Raw genomic sequence first — 17,911 nt, forward strand, 5'->3', positions numbered from 1 at the left:
GGAGTCAGAGGGAAATGAAATCAACTGAGGAGTGAGTCTTGGGAGTATTTTGTTATCACATTAGAAATAAACAAGTTCATTAAGGAGTTTACCTTATCAAGCTTTAGCTATTTATTTAGTTTATAGTCTCCAGCTAAGCTGGTGGTCAAATGCTTCCTGAGCACTCAGTAGGGAGGAAAGTATCTTCAAGGGCAGCGTCCTAGTTACCTGCCTTGGGATAGGATGTATTGCTATCTGCATTATCCATTCTCTCTCACTGACTAGAATATCTCAGAACTGATGTTTAACTCATAGCTGTTTCAAACCAAGCAAGATGCTCTTTCTACTATTTTACTACTAAGAGAGCTTATTCTTCTTAATCTTGTTAAAGAATCAGGGCTTCTTTAACTACCAGCTTGCAGTCTGTGTCTCTCCCTCCACACTATTCCTTTTGACTCACTCGCTTGTGTGGTGAGTTTAACCTCAGATGGACACTGGGTGCAAAGCTGGCCTCTTTCCCTCCTCAAGAGACAAAAAAAAAAAAAAAAAACAAGGAAAGCTGCTGTGTTGTGATAGAGACAGGAGGATGAGCATTTCCTGTCATGGGCAAAGCAGATTCCATGTGGGGAAATTAATTTAATGTATTGCCAATTGAAAATAAGAGTAGGATGGTGAGAAACGACAACAGAAATAAAATCACCTTCCTCCCAAGCCACTTCTTCTCAGCTTTTCTCTTTCAACTACCAACATTTCTTACCTCCTCCCACAGGAGTGACACAGAGAGATGAGGAGAAGGGGTTGCAGGCAGTCCATAACAGTTCTTCTCTTCCATTCTTTCCTTTTCAGGATTTTCCCCTGCTCCAGTGTGTTTACCTGCCATAGAGTGCAGTCCTTCCACTGCTCCACGCGGGTGCCTACAGGCTGGGGAGGGGAGGCCCATTCCTCCATGAACCTCTCCTGCAGTGCAGGAAACTGCTGCTCTGTGCCTGGAGTGCCTCCCACCCTTCTCCTGCGGTGAGCTGGGTGCCTGCAAGGCTGCCACTCTCTACATTTTTATTCCTGCACACTCTCACATCTATGGCACAGAATGTTTTTCTCTTTTTTTAAATCTTATCAGTGAGGCATCATGATATTGGTTGATGGGCTCAATTTTGGCTTGTGGTATGACTTGAGCATAGGGCAGCATCTGGACTTTTCTCATTGATGCTACCCCTGCAGTCCACTCTGCTATAAAAACATTGCCAAATACATTGTGGCTTACCAGGCTTTTTCCTTTGGGCTTCGAAAATGTCCGTCATTTTTAAATCACAATGTAAGGGGGAATTATTCTTTTGTCTGGTGTTCTTGTCTTTTGTTTTGAACATACATTTCAGACGATACCCCAGAAGGGAAAGCCACAGGGCAGTGGAAAAAATGTTAATGTCAGCTAACTAAATTCATTGAAACAAAGCTCTTCATCACTGTCTGTAGTGTTACTGACCCACCCCCAGCATGAGCCAGCACATCTTCCTGGGGGGTGTCATGCCTGCTCTGATAAATGCTGATAAAGTTAGTACCCCAGAAAAGTCATTTTCCAAATACAGCCTTAACAGTTAGACAAATAACATTTCCACACAGCACTACTGTACAATAACACAGTGTGCTCAGGCCTGCTGTGCCATGCTGGAAAGCAGGTGTGAAATGGAATGGTGATAGGATAGTGTGAAGACAGCTATGATCGTGCTGTCAGGGAGATACTCTGTCTTCAGACAGTAAAAGACTACGCATCTCCAAAGCTCCTACTTTCTTCTCCTGACACACCTGTGGGAGGTTGATTATGTCTTGGAGGGAACTGAGTCTGATGAGCAAGAACTGGGGCTGAGGAATATGACACACTGGGAAAGTGACAGGCAAGCTGTTACTGGTAAGGGTGCCCAGAACATATGAATATATAAATAGGAGGAAATTTTTCTATCAGCAAGCAAACACACATCATATTTCCCACTCTCTTTGAAAAAACTTCAGAGTTAGAAGCTTGTGCCCAGCATAGTAATCTGCACACAAGTTTTTTGCCAATGAGTTAACTTCCTATTGCCCTCCTCCACCCAACCCAAGCCCTTTTGCCTAAATTCCTGTAGATGGGGGATTCTGTCCCTCGAGCCATGTCAAGCCAAGAGCAACAAGTGGCAAAATAGAAATACGTGCCTCTCAGCATTTGCTAAGCAAGATCAGAGAGGTAACATACCTGCTCGACCTGCTGACAGAGTTCTAGGAGCCACCCATCAAAGGGCATGACATACCATCTCCTTTCCAGTCCTCCAAACCCAGCCAGCTCAGACACTGATAATCTATTGTCTATTTCTTTTGGTTTCTATTTGTCTATTTTGCTTGTCCTGCCCTGGCTTTTTCATTTCTATGGCTCCCACTGGGCTGAGTTGTTTGCTGACTTCTCTGTTTAGACTCCTTTCCTTTCTAGTGTTTCTCAGAGACAATGGTTTTTTTTCTGCTGATGTTAGTTTCTGTTTTCCTCATTCCATTTGTTCTAGTTATTCTGTGGGTATCTGCATGACAGTAATTTCTGAAATACTGTACTGGTAGTAAAAAAGGCCCTTTATTGAACAAATGTCTTCTTCTGTAACAGCAGACATTGAGATTTCAAAGAGATTTTCTTCTTTCTTCTCAGTAAAGACCATTCATGAAAAAATTCCAAGTTTTAGAAGCAGATTGGATTACCAGGGCCTTTAATCAAGCATGGTGAGGCTTTGGCAAAAAAAAAAAAAAAAAAAAAAAAAAAAGCCTCAGCTGATCCCCAAAAGCTCATTTTCTTTTAATTATTCTTTTTACATTTTAAGAATGACTGTTATGACTGTTTATTAATAGCCTGAAGAGATGGAAAGACAATTTCCGAAGTGATAGCACTCCTATTGGTTCATTACTCTGTTAGGCATTCATGAATGCTTTATGAAGGGAAAACTATGGGAAAGTACTAAATAGTGATTGAAGACATGCAATGGCATAGTCAACTAAGCATGCTTTTGGTGTGCATGGTCGTGCTGTGAATTCAGGCTATATTATTATTTCTTTCTACATACTCTTTTCCACTTTACATCATGCATGGTTTCATTTCTGTCTGGCTCTACAATCTCTCTCATGCATGTCCCCACGTCCCTCAGGAGTACAGGAAGTCCCTAGAAGACAGAGCTAGTTTTCATTTTTCAGTCATCAGAGCAGCCCAACAAATTCTTTGACAGATCTCTCTCTAATTAGCTCTACATCTCTTAGTTTGATGCAAGTCACAGAGCTTCATGGGACCTGGCATTTATGGTGAGAAACTTATGTTCTCTGATCATGGCCAAATAACAGAAGTGATGAGAATGGGTTAGCAGGTGATTCCACCAGAAGCAATTGATGAACAAACACCTGATTTCTAGTGCAGATTTTGAGGTACCAGTCTATGCCATTTGCAGGCTATTGGAATGGTGGGAGCTTTATTTTGCAGTAGCTAATCACAGGTGACATCAGTGTTCTGAATTTGCAATAGCAACCCTGCCATGCAGCACTATAGAATTTAGTCTTTCTAGAAGCGGAACATCATTCATACTATTCAGTTCATTGTTAAGGATGCACCAGGTATTCTGTCTCACTAAATTCCATTCGCTACACACATGACTTCTATAGCCTACTGAGGAGCAAGAAGACTGTGGTGACAGATGAAAAAGGTCTAAGAAGAGGTGACAGTTGTCCCTCTGGAGGACTACAGAATGTGAATAAATTAAATTTAAATAATTGTTTTAAATTTAAAAAATTTAAATAAATTAAATTAAACTTAAATTTTCTTACTTGCTCTTTTTAGCAAGAAGCATTCGAACCATTTTTAAAATGTCTTTATGTTGGAGTTCTCCTCTTTATTTCTGGTTGAGGGGACTGAGAAGTACTTCTTGTATTTCAGATGGGATTGTTAGTTGAAAGCTTGAAATTAAGTATTAACCATTTTTGATTTTTCTGGATCTTGGCTCTTACCTTAGAGCATTACTTTGGACTCCCCTATAAACTGTCAGGGCGTGTGAACTAATTAGATCCTAGCAACAGTGGGGTATGGCAGGATTTATTCTACACGGAATACCCAAAGACCTGATGACAAAAACAGTCTCACAGCAAGGACTAAAGATAATCACCTAACTAATTATTCCTGAGATTTTACTATTGCAGTTACATTTTCTTGCGCTTTCAGTGCAGTCAGTATTGAAAAGGAAAAAAATCCAAGTGAAAAATCTGGGGGATCTTAATGTCCTGTAAACCTAGCCCTTTCAGTCAGGGGATATATTTAGGGCAAAATAACCTTTTGAGAATAGTGTGGAAGTAATTTTTTTTGTAATTTAGTGTGGCATCACAACAAGCCATGACAGTGTTTCTTAGCAGATTCTCGTTGCAGCTTCTTAGGTAGGATAAACATTACCGGTGTTCTTTGTCCACAAAAAAGAAATAAATCCTCTGTCTTATGTGTCACTTAGAAATCTAGGAAAATTACAGCTGAGTCCCTAAAGGTCAGTCTAGGGGACTGTTTTTCCTCCAAGTTAGCTGCCAGGATTCTCAGCAGTGTCGATATGAGTGTCTGTTTTTAAACTGGGACTGTCAGTTGATCCTTTAGACTCTGAATATTTTTGCTCCTAATATTTTGAATTATTAATATTTTTTAATTCTAATCTTGTGTAACAGATATTAAGCCATGAGTTTATGATCTATTGTCTTTGTTTGGATTGAATTTCATTTTTTTAATATTTCCCTCAAATCTGCTGTCTTGAGGACTGTAACTGAATACAATTGTTCCTTACAGTAAACTGCAATAGAGAAGAAAAATGTGACTGGAGCTTACTTTCAATCACATGAAACAATATCCCTCTCTTGCCTTCTAAATGCTTTCTAAGTTTCTTTCTGATATGCAGTGACATGCTCTGTTCTCCATCTGTTTCTTTGATCGTAGCACACTTTTACATATTCACAGAATCACAGAATGGCCTGGGTTGGAAGGGACCTCAAGGATCATCAAGCTCCAAACCCCCTGCCACAGGCAGAGCCATCAACCTCACCATTTAATACTAGACTAGGCTGCCCAGGGCCCCATCCAATCTGGCCTTGAACATCTCTAGAGATGGGGCATCCACAGCCTCTCTGGGCAGCACTTCACCACTCTCACAGTAAAGAACTTCCCCCTGACATCTAACCTAAATCTTCCTTCCCTCAACCTCAAACCATTTCCCATTGTCCTGCAGTTATCTACCCTTTCAAAGAGTTGCTGATTCCCTTTAGGTACTGAAAGGCTGCAATGAGGTCGCCCCGCAGCCTTTTTTTCTCCAGGCTGAACAAGCCCAGCTCCCTCAGCCTGTCTTCGCAGGGGAGGTGCTCCAGCCCCCCAATCGTCTTTGGCTCACTTCTGGACCTTCTCCAACAGCTCTCTGTCTCTTCTGTACTGGGGGCTCCAGACCTGGATGCAGTATTCCAGATGGGGCCTCACAAGAGCAGAGAAGAGGGGGACAATCACCTCCCTGTCCCTGCTGGCCACCCCTCTTCTGATGGAGCCCAGGATGCCATTTGTTTTCTGAGCTGCAAGGGCATGCTGCTGGCTCATATTAAGCTTTTCATCTGTTAAGACCCTCAGGTCCTTCTTTGCAGGGCTGCTTTCAAGGACCGCTTCTTCCAGTCTGTAGGGATGCCTGGGATTCCTCCGGCCCAAGTGCAAAACCTTGCACTTTGCTGTGTTGAACCTCATTTAGGTTCACCTGGGCCACCTTTCAAGACCACTGAGGTCCCTCTGAATGGCATCCGTTCCACCGTGTCGACCGCACCACTCAGCTTGGTGTCGTCAGCAAACTTGCTGAGGGTGCACTCAATTCTGTCATCGATGTCATTGATAAAGATGTTAAAGAGCACCAGTCCCAAGACAGACCCCTGGGGTCACCGCTCGTTACCAGCCTCCACCTGGACATAGAACCACTGATGACCACCCTCTGTCTGCAACCTTCTAACCAATTTTTTATTCATCAAGTGGTCCACCCATCAAATCCACATCCCTCCTATTTGGAGATAAGGATGTGGTGGGGGACCATGTCAAAGCCCTTGCTCAAGTCCAGGTAAATGACATTGCACTTTCTAGTGTGCTACAAAAAGCTGGGGACAACTTAAAGTTCATAATAGCAAAGGTTGATGTGCACAGAAAAATGAATGCATTTAGTTGCATTCTAGAGATCTGATGTAAAGAGGTTATATACTTTATCTACTTAAGAGTTGAACTTGAAATTCTGCTTCAGCTTCTGAATTTTGCCTGGCTTCAACCTTTGGTCTGCCAAAGTACTTGTGATGAATAAGGTAATGAGACCTGGCCCAGCAAGCAGAAAGCTAGCAATATGCAATCTTAATCATATCTAAGCTTCATGAACAATGGATGAGTTTCCTATCCCCTGGAGAGAACAAGCAATACTTCCTTTGCCCATTATATACATCTTCAGTATCTTCTGCACAGGAGGACAAAGTTGACCCCTCATCTTACAGTGAACCAGTTCTTATACAGTGGGAATACTTGTTCTTATAGAAACCCAGGCCCATGCTTACCTTGACTGGACTAGAGCTCTGAAAATAAAATGAAACAATGTAAAACACACACACACAAATAGCTTTTCACACACAGTAAACAGAAGCTATGGTAAATAAATAGTTTTATCTAATTCAAATTACTGCAGGATCCTGAGGCATTAAATTTACAAGCCTTGTTGTCAGTGGCTCTAAGTCTGATTGGATGCTGGTGACAAGAAGTGCTGTCCCACAGGCATCCATCTTGGGACTGGTACTCTTCAACATCTCTGTCAGCAACATAGACAGTTGTTCAAGTGTACCCTCAGAGAGTTTGCTGATGATACTAAGCTAAGTGGTGCAGTTAACACAACAGAGGGAAGGAAGGTAATCCAGAGCAGCCTGAACAGGCTCAGAAATTGGGTGCATGAGAATCTATTGAGGTTCAGTAAGACCAAGTGCAAGGTGCTACATCTGCATTGAGGTGATCCCAGATATGAGGACAGAAGAAATCAAGAAAAACCCTTTGAGAGCAACCTTGTGGAGAAGGACTTGGGGTTCCTGATGGACAAAAATGTGTACATGAGCCAGGAGTGTACACCTGCATCCCAGAAGGCCAACTGTACCCTACGCCGCATCATTTTTTACTCAGAGGGAGGGGAGGCCCTGGCATAGCTGCCCAGAGAAGCTGTGGGTGCCACAACCCTGGAGGTGCTCAAGGCCTGCCTGCACTGGGGGCAATCTGAACTGCTGGGTAGCAGCCTTGTCCATGGCAGTGGGTTGGAATTGGACTTTAAGGTCCCCTCCAACCTAGGCTATTCTATGATTCTATATTATTCTATGAAAAGGAATGCTTTCATTTGGCAAAACAAAAAATTACAGGAGGCAAGAAGGAGGAACATCTTATACTCCACATCTTGATCTTGAACACATAAAAATACATATGTATATATATCTTATTGTGGTGGGTTAACTTTGGCTAGTTACCAGGTGCTTACCTAGTTCCTACTGCTCTCACTCCTATTCTTCAAGAGGACAGGGGAGAAAATGCATTAGAAAAACACATGAGTTAAGGACAGAGAGATCACTCATCAGTTACCACCACACGCAAAACAGACACTGCTTGGGGAAAATTAGTTTGATTTATTGCCAGTTACTAACAGACTAGAACAGTGAGAAGAAAAAGAGCAAGCTGCAAATACCTTTCTCACATCCACTTTCTGCTACCTCCTCCGCCATAAATGGCTCAGGGAAATGAGGTACACAGAGGCTGCAGTTAGCCCATAATGCTTCATCTTTGATACTGCTTTGCAGGTCACTGCCTATAATTTCCAGTGAGGAATATGTACCTTTCTTCTTAACCTATCTCAGCTGCTTTGAAAAATATCATTGATCTAGATTTTTCTACTTGGAAACCCCAAGGTAGGTTCTGGAGGAAAGATTTTCCAAAACACCTAACAGGTTTAACATAAGAAAATGTATGGTATTCATCTTGGCCCTGTGTTCATGAGTCATTGTTGTGATTTTTGCAAATCCTCCAGGTAGCAAAAACTCAATATTTTGGAGACTTGTATTCTTCTTCATGAGTCAGATATTCTCCGCTTACTCTGGAGATTTATTCTCTGATTACAATATGGAATTCACTGCTATTCAGCACTAATTTAATAACCTCCACTTCTGAAACTTTCTACATCTCATTCTCTCTCAGTGATACTGAAAGGTCTTGTTTTAATGGGCATTGTGTATAAAGAAGAAGCAAATTAATATATTTGCAAACACAAGGAAATATACAGTTTTCTGCTGTATATTTAGAAAACATCATTATATGTATATTGGATATTTATGCCTGCTATTCTTTTTTTCCTAAAGAAGAATAATTTTGTTCACAAATTGCAGTCCACACCAGTTCAATAGTAAGTAATAGAAAAAAGAGTATTTTATCTGGGACAATGTAGCATAGTTCAGGCAGTGGGTTACTAAGCACTAATAATTCACTTTGTTATACGGTAAGCACCCACAGTTGATCAAGCTAAAACTTGTTTCCCATCTCCCTGTTCATATCCAGTTCACTGAAGCCAGTCGAAAGCATCCCCTTGATCTGAGTCTGCAGCAGATTCACAGGATGCTAGAGGGCAGTAGGTATCCCTATAGGAGTTTGTTGTTAGTTCCTCGTCCAACTGTAACAGAAAACAGGTTTGTGGTTCTTAGGCAAGATTGTGCAGAGGAGGAGAAGGAAGTGACACATATCTGCCTGTTTCTTAACCACAGCTTAGTCTAAACATCACCACTGCCCTGATTATTTCTCCTTCTGTCATTGCCCTAGACTTTCTGCCTTGTTGTTTTTTGAGAGGGCTGTGCAACTAAGGAGGAAAACATGCTGGAAAAATATCTCCTGCTCTAGAAGCAGTATGGCCATCTCTATTTACTCATCTGTTTTGGACTTCAACTATTTCTGTCATCTCCAAACACAGTCTTTATGCCACACAGTATATAAATCATGTTCTCACTGCTTTGCCTTGATACACTGCAGACTGCTAGGTGGCCAGCCTGCTGTGCTCTCTGACCTCAGCATCCTTCTACTTCTGTTTGCTGATTCAGTCTTTAAATCATGGTAGGAAACAGCAATAAGCTGTCTTATACAATGGCTGCATGACCATTGCATTGTGGCAGGCCTTTGCATATCTCCAAGAGACCCATGTTTTTCTGAACATTTTGCTGCAGAAGTGGAGCTGGAGATAACATTTAACAACTTAAGATATGGCAGATAACAGAGACATATTATAGTACTGGGAGCCTGCTGAGCTAGGCATAGTTTGGAGAGGATCTCTTACCTGGTTCAGCTACTGTACCTACAGTTACAGAGGTGTGTATGCATTATGACCAATAGGTCTGTCTTTTTCATCTACTGTTGGATAACACAGAGGACTTGATCATCTGGGAGTGAACAGAGTACAGAAAAAATAATCTTAGGAAGAATATTTCAGTTCACCTGCTTTGAACACAGGTAATTGTCAGCTCTGGTTCCCTAGCAAGCTGGGAAAGCAGGTATTCAGCAGTACAAACCTGTCACCTTCTGACAAAGCAGTGTGTACTGATAGAAGACCTTTGTCGTTATCATTCAAGGGCATCTGGGGAGTGTCATCATTTGTGTTTCTTGTTTTGGATCCTTAAACTAACTTCCATCTAAGAGCCCTTCAGCACAGTTCTGATTTCTGTCTTTTAGCCTCAGCAAAATGCAGAAACAATTGCAAACAATTGGTGTCATTCATTAGCCTTGTTTGTTGAGGCAGCTCACCAGTATGTACAATAGTTGACCCCTGCCTGCAGTTATCCCTTCTGCATGTCCATTCCTTCCATGGCAGTTCTGCTAAATCTTTTGAACTACTTGTTCAAACAATTTCTTGGTCACTGATTTACAAAAAAAAAAAAAAAATTGAAAAAGAGGAGAGAACCCAAGAGTGCTCGCTCAGTTCTAACACAGATTCCTCAGTTAGGTTTCAGCTTGAGGTATCTGCACTGATAGTTCAGTGACTCTTGACTGTAGACAACACACTAACAATTCATAAAGTACCTTTTAAGAATGGACAAAGTCATTCTTATTCTTTTATCTTAATTCTGTCCATCAAATAATTCACGTTCTGGCATGGGATAAATTCTTAGAAATCACAACATTGAGAACAACATATTTAATACAATTTGATTGGAAGAAGATCTTCAAACTGGTTAATGTGCAACATTTGTTTAAATTTTTATATATGATTCTAATGTTTTGAGTTGAAAAGTTGAATCTTCTTTTAGTTTATATAAAGTAAAAAATTTGAAAGGCCATTTGAAAGATTTAGAGGACTGTCATATCCTGCTTTTTTTTCACTTCCCTCTTCCAAAAATGTACTGAAGCATGAAGCATAAATATCTTTTCTGCAAATATCCTCTTCCTTCTTTTTTTTTTTTGCTAATGAAGAATACTCAATTAAAAAAAAAAAAAGAAAAAAAAAAGCTAAAAAAAAAATTGGAAAAGTGCTGTACATGTCCCATGTGTGCACAAAAGATATTATGGGTCAGCAAAGAATATAATTCTGTGATTCTGAAAGGACCTTGCTCACTGCTTTGTGGAGACAAATATCTCGAGTATTAGCTTTCTGTTTGTAGAGGCTATGAACTATAAATTAGGCATAATAAAATAAAAAAGATGCTGAGGGGTGAAGATCTTTGATATGATCATGGTAAGGGAATTCATAACGGAGATTCCCAGATATAACTAAATTAATATTATATTCATTTTAACCTGGTGTAGTTAGAACTTACATTGCTGACGTGTTCACGAAGTTAAAATTTAACAAAATGATTTTTAAGAAAAATCTCAAAATATTGTATTAACGAAAAGGGATTGCCCAAAGTACATAGAACATTTTGAAGGTGAAGCAAGGGGAATGATTTTTTTTCTACTGTCTGGAATATCTTGCAGCCTTCTTTGGAACATTTACTCAATTTTGCCAGTAGGACACTTATTTTTTCCACTGTTTTCAAAAGAAATTACTTTCTGTTCCCCAGGCCTTCAAAGTTGTGGAGTTAAAGATCAATTCTAAGACCTAGACTTCACTCAAAATTTGTTTCTGGCCTACTGTGGCGGATTAATTTTGTCTAGACACCAGGTGCTCACCTCACTCCCCTTCCCCAACAAGATGAGGAGAAAATAAGATGAAAAAGCTTGTGGGCTGACCTTAGGATGTATAGTTCATGCATTAATTACCATCACAAGCAAAGCAAATTTAGTTTCAGGAGGAAAGCTTAATTTATTGCTCATGAATAACTAAAACAACAACAACAACAACAACAAACAAAACACTTGTCTCCTACCCTTCTTCTTCTGAGATTTGATTACAGATTCAGTTATTTTACCTTCTCCCTTGCCTGAGTGGCAGAGAAGAACATGCTGTGGGTGTTGCGGTCAGCAGCAGAATGGAAAGACTGAAAGAACATTGCACTGGTATTCCCTTTGGTAATGGAGGTGGAAAAAATAACTTAGAACAAATAATAAGTGAAACCCAGCAGGTTGAAAGATAAATCTTTTTGCAATACCCATGTCTTTTCAGTTTACCAGATTTCTTTGATTTAAAAAGTCATCTCAGAAATAATCAGGTCAGACTTTAATGATAGAGAATTGTAAACTTCAGGAGTAGGTGAGAATTCTCCACTGCAGAAGGCTTTTAGTAGAGGACTTGTTTATGTCAAGCTAGACACTGTGATATCAAGGTGGGCAAGCTGTTTTCATTGACTTCTCTAAATGTATATTTTCAATTTGGCTGATAAATACGTTCTTTTGTTGTTGTTGTTATAGTTTGGAATGTGAATGAAATTTTATAGACAGTACTGTGTAAGAAAAGGTATATTGTAATTTATATAGGAAGCAGGTAAGGAACAGGTACTGAAAATTCTCGGATAACTTTTAAATGCTCACTCACCTACTGATTAAATTAGTAATTCCAGAGATGGCTGTATTTGCTATGTATGTTTAGGCACAGATTCTGTTCCACCTTGTGGCCACACAAAACCAGTGGGGAGAAAAATCCCCTAAAGAGTAATGTAATCATTCATTAGTCATATGTCAAATTTTTCCTAGAAACTGAAACTGATAGCTAGCTGATATGCAGCATTATATTCAGGAAAACTAAAAAACAATGTCAGGCTTCTCAGAGAACCCTGGAAAGATGAGCTATTTACACACTGGGAGAATAGTGACACTGCCAGTCATCCTCAGGGACAAGCAGCCATGAACAATTCCCAACACTGTGGGTGGTGCACAGCTGTCTTTTGGGGTGTCTTTATGCATGTCACCAGGTGCCAACCCTCCAGATGTAAACACAGTGTAGGAACTTAAGGGATTCTGACATCTCCTGGTGGGACGCTACAGCTGGCCATAAGCAATCCAGGAGATTCCTGGAATGCACTAATGAATGTACTGATGATAATTTTCTTCTCCAAGTGACAGGAGAGCCAATGAGGAGAGGTTCTGCGATGGACCTTGTTTTTAACAACAGGGAGGGTCCCAAAAGCAGTCTTGGCTGCAGTGATTTTGAAATGGTAGAGTTTAAGATCCTTAAGGCAGTGATGGACATCACTGGCAACAGGAAGGGCTTCTACAAGTATCTCAGTAATAAAAGAAGGAGTAGGGGAAATGTGGGCCCTTTCCTGAAAGAAACAGTAAACCTGGTTACCTGGGAAAATGAAAAAGTCAAAGTACTGAATGCTTTCTTTGCCTAAATTTTTAACAGCAGAACTGGTCTTCAGGAATCCCAGGTCTCAAAGGCCAGGCTGAATGGTAGAAGAGGACCAGGTCAGGGAATACTTAAAAGTGAACATTTACAAGTCTATGGACCTTCATGGGATCTATTCATGAGCCCCGAGGGAACTAGCTGATGTGATTTTCAAGGCTACTTTTTATTATCTTTACTTGATGTCAAGTCAGAGAGTTGCCCAAAGACTGGAGGAAAGCAAATTATCACTCCTATCTTCAAAAAGAACAAGAAAAAGGACAAGGGGAACACACCTTGATGCTTGGGAAGGTGATGGAACAGCTAATCCTGGAAATCATTTCCAGGTACTTGAAAGAGAAGAAAATAATAAAAAGTTGCCAGTATGGGTTCACCAAGGGGAAATCATTCCTGACCAACCTGATAATCTTTTGTAATGAAATGGAGAGATGAGCCTGACGTATGAGGGAAAAGCAGTGATTATTGTCTTCCTGGACTTAATTCACTCCTTTGGCATTGCCCCCCATAAGTTCATCATAATGAAGCTGTTGAAGTATGGGCTGGATGAGCAGACAGTGGGATGAATCAAAAATTGACTGAAAAGCTGGACCCAGAGGGCAGTGGTCAGTGTATCCAGGGATCAGTACTGGGTCAAGTCCTGTTTAATATTTTCATTAGTGATCTGGATGATGAGGTAGTGTAAATAAAAAAAAAATAAAATAAAAAAAAAAAAAAAAAAGTATAAAAAGCAAACGAAAACAAAACTGAAGGGAATGACTCACTCATCAGTTGTTCATGCTGTCACACCTAGAGACCTTGACAGATTGGAGAAGTCAGCTGGCAAACACAAATACAGCCTCTGATACTAAATTTTGTGGAGCTAGACTTTGAGAAAAATATGAAATTCTTCTCATCTTTCACATGTTTTGGAGGTAATGCAATTTTTTTTTTCCCATCTTCAGTAAAGCCAGAGAATGAAAAAGGCCCATCATATTTTTTGGTTATATATACATATTTGTAAAGTTCTTTATTGACTTTACACAAAACTTTTAATGTGAGGAAATTACGATGCTTGTTTTCATTATTTTGTTCCTGTTACTTTAAGACTCTCCTTTCAACTTCATCTGAAGCAGTTTCATTCCTAAAGAATGCCACTTTTCTATGCTGCAAAAAAATTACAGCATTGTGTTTTGATTATAGAGCATTTAAATTTTAACACTGAATAATCAAAACTGACCTCTTCTCAGAAAGAAATGCTTTTGATGAAATTACATCTTTCTCCAAGGAAGAATATTTTTTTCCAAAACATAAATTACATTTGGGTATTAAATAGGTACTGAGTGTTTATAGCTGCTTTTCTTCGTGTTACAGCATCATGACTGGCAGCAAACAAGAAAAACACATTTTTGTACTTTCAGTTTCTGCCAGTAAGTTGGTACAAAGGAATCTGGTTTTCTCTAATGCTCTTTCAAAGTGAAGATTTCTCTCCCAGCCCTCTATTGCCCTGCACTGCGACTGCCCATAAAACAGCCGTACATTGTAAAAATCTAAGGTCAGTCTAGCATCATGAAATTCAGAGAGAACAATCAGTAAAAACTCCATAAGGAGAGACAGAAAAACAGTCTGACAAGTACAGTCCTAATTCTTTCATATATTTTAGGGTTCCTGTAGTAAGAGGACACAGTAGCTCTTGAGTAATTGCTTTTGTTCCATAGATTTTGATCCCTGGATGTTTGTTCAACAAGTTCATGAGCTACAGAATCCACCAGCCATGAAATGATACTTGAAGTGAGAAGGAGTTGCAGGTGACTGGTGGATTACTGTGATCTGTGTGGTCTTTATCCAGCTTTTCTCCTCTGACTGGCAAAGCAAAGTCCTGTCTGCAGATAGAAGATGCTGGGAAACACCTGAAGAGGTTAGGTGTAACTTGGGAGAAACACTGTTGCTAGGTGTGTCATTTCCCCTGCAGTGCTGGCTATGTTGTTTTGGCTCTTCTTTTCCAGTGTTCAGCTCAGTGGCTGCGAGTCAGTCAGATGTTTCCTTAGCCTCACATCACCATTTGCCCCGAATATCTCTCCCATGAAGTCTGATTTGACTGGCATCCACTAGGTATAAAAATCATAAGATGTCATTAATGAACATTTTGCCTTGGAGAGAACTAATTTAAAGTATCACTAGATATTTTTTTAAGTTACTGGCTTCAGTTTTACTGATCATCCTAAATACGAACGATGATGGAGAAAAGAACCAAAAATGTTGCCTTTGTTCAGAAATGTTTCGAAGTTTCTTGTCAAAACCCAAAACATCTGAAGTCAGAAAGTCGTGACAGCAGCAAGGATTATTCTTTGCTTCACTTGTGAATAATTCGGGCCCTTTTTTATGGGAGAAATGAAAAGAGCAAATTGTGAAAAAGACATTTACTTCATGTCTGCTCAGCAGTTCTGTACTATTGATAATGAGAAAATATTGGATACTTTGTACCAACACAATTCTTTGATCCTTTTGAAATCATACCTAATTTTCTTTTCAGAGAGGCCAAATGTTTTACTCGCCTTTGCAGGATTTTAAGTTGGTTAGTCAATTTATAATTCTTATATGCTGAGAGCAATCTTAATTCCCTTTGGTACCTCAATTAAAATTTAAGCAGAAGTAAGGGAGTGGCTCTAACACAGCAAGAATTTTGAAGCTGACAGCTGCTTCAGCAAACCTGAATGCCCTTCCCCTTCCTCACAGAGGTCAAATGCTTCTGCTGTAGCTGAAGTGAAATGATTTCAGTAATGATGAAGGCAGCTTGAAGATATCTTTGTTGCTGTAGATTTACATGTGACAGTTTGAACTGATTTTGGTTTTGTCATCTATCACTATTATCTCAAAAATTTCAATGCAAGGACTTCTGCATATACCACTAACAATGGAGAATTGCTTAAACGTATGAGGGCTGAGGAGTGATAAGAGCTGGAGATACAGGAATTATTTTCCTTGGACATGCCTCCTAACTAGAAGTTGGAAAGAAAACCCAAGTCACTGTGGGAGTAGAAGTACTACAGCACTTCTCTCCACAGTCTCATTCACTCAGGCATATTCTTACTCCCCTATTAAATTTAAAAATTTGAATACAAAGTCATGAAATGGAATTCTGGTTATCCACATAAAGTCTTACTTCCATGTTTTTAATTCTCATTTAGAGCAGTGAATTTCAGATATCCATTATGGTCACAGGCATAGGAATGTTCCTCTCCAGACACGATGTGTCAGCTTTATTTCGTGTAGAGTTTGGTATGCCAGTCAGTGTCTTATGAAAGTTTATTTTCATTGAGAGGTCTTATCCAATCTCAGTCTGTCTAGAATTGTCATTTTCATTTCAGTCTGCCTGTCTGTCTTAACCACTTTGCTCTACATTGTTGCTAATTAGCTTTTCCTGAGGATGAGGTCTTGCCTCATCCATATTATTTTATTATAAAATGTTGCAGATGGAATTTCAAAATCATTTCAGATGATCATAGAATCACAGAATGGCCTGGGTTGAAAAGGACGACAATGATCATCTAGTTTCAAGGCCCTTGCTACGTGCAGGGTTGCCAACCACTAGACCAGGCTGCCCAGAGCCTGGCCTTGAATGCCTCCAGGGATGGGGCATCCATAACCCCCTTGGGCAACCTGTTCCAGTGTGTCACCATCCTCTCAGTGAAAAACTTTCTCCTAATACTTAAATGTCTGCTGTCAGTTTAAAACCATTCCCCCCTTGTCCTAGCACTATCCACCCTCATAAACAGTTCTTCCCTCTCCTGTTCATATGCTCCCTTCAGGTACTGGATGATGGCCTTCGGCATCAGACTTAATAGGTAAGAGAAAAGGATAGGATTAACAACAGTAGAATACCATTCAGAAACTGACAGAGCTGGTATTGTTTTTGCTAGGCATATGGCTCTGTGGTCCCAGATTCTCTCCTATATTTGTTTCTGAATGATCTGAGCATCTGATCATCTTGTCTTGAGAGTGCTGTCTATCCACTGGGCTGTATTTAAGGGACAGCTGTTAGGAATGGTAATTTGGGTGTCTGTGAAACAGCAAATGCAGAACATTTGCAGTGGTGTGAATATTATAGAATATGAGGCACCACACACAATAGCTCCCTTGATCAGCCAACCTGTTGAAAGTGTGACTAACAGTGTGTTATCTTTTCCCCACAGTATGGGATAAAGAAGAAGGAGGAAAAAGAAGCAGAGGCCCAGGCTGCACTGGAAGCTAATGCTGAAGGAAGCCTGACTCGTCCAAAGAAGGCTATTCCTCCTGGCTGTGGGGAGGAGGAGGAGGAGGAAGAAGAGAGCATTCTAGACACAGTCATCAAATACCTACCAGGTCCCCTGCAGGACATGTTTAAGAAGTAATAACTGCAGACTGCTAGATGGGCATAAACAGTACTGCAAAGGATTTCTCTTTTGCCCAATGGGGATTTACAATCTTGCCATCCATCATGCACCTCTGCCCTATATTGCTCACTAGGAGTCCTTTTGCTTCCCATTCCCACTTCCTCTCCCCTTTGCCTCTACCCCAAGACTCATCAGTCGTTTTTTTTTGTACATAGTCACATCCAGTAGATGCCTCTGAATGGATGTAAAGATTAAAAAGCTGCAGACTACACAACTTTTATTATAAGCCATAGTACTATGTATGTTAAATAAGGCAACTGTACATTAAGCATAGAAAAGGAACAACCTCACATGCATTTTGACCCAAAGCAAGAAGTGTTCACTAAGTGTGAACAGTATCCTTTTTAGTTTTCTTTAATTATTATTACTGATAATAATTATTAGTTATTTTTATTAATGTTCTTGTTGATTGGGTCACATTAGCCATTTGTTGTTGAGCACATCTACCCTTGGAAAGAATATCTCAGTTTTCTCCCATGGAAGCAGAGCTTTTCAGTTTTAATTCCATCACTGGCATAAATAAAAAATCATTTGGAAGCTAAATCATGCATGACTTACACAGCTGACATCACTCAGAACGATAGAAGAAGTGAGTCATCTGCCCTCAGATGCTGATAGAAGTTAAATGCCTCAGAATCTAAGCAAGAGTCATGTCACTTTGGGAATTAGCCATACACTTAACTTGAAAGAGCAGATTTGGTCTGACAG

General features: G+C 40.1%; 1 protein-coding gene across 2 annotated transcripts in view; it reads left to right on the forward strand.

Annotated features, from left to right (window-relative positions):
- The window catches only part of CPLX1 (complexin 1), a 99,787-nt gene extending 82,287 nt beyond the window's left edge, over window positions 1-17,500 (forward strand). The window contains exon 4 of one of the 2 annotated variants that reach the window (XM_031602658.2): window positions 16,964-17,499. In XM_031602658.2, coding sequence (XP_031458518.2) covers window positions 16,964-17,161 — 198 coding nt within the window. In that variant the 3' untranslated portion in view covers window positions 17,162-17,499. Of the gene's footprint in view, window positions 1-16,963 lie in introns of both variants that reach the window. The other variant, XM_090132001.1, reaches the window with a different exon arrangement.
- Window positions 17,501-17,911: the final 411 nt, after the last annotated feature.

Source organism: Phasianus colchicus, chromosome Z (genome assembly GCF_987193195.1).
Source record: "Phasianus colchicus chromosome Z, bPhaCol1.hap1.1, whole genome shotgun sequence".
Taxonomy (NCBI): Eukaryota; Metazoa; Chordata; class Aves; order Galliformes; family Phasianidae; genus Phasianus; species Phasianus colchicus.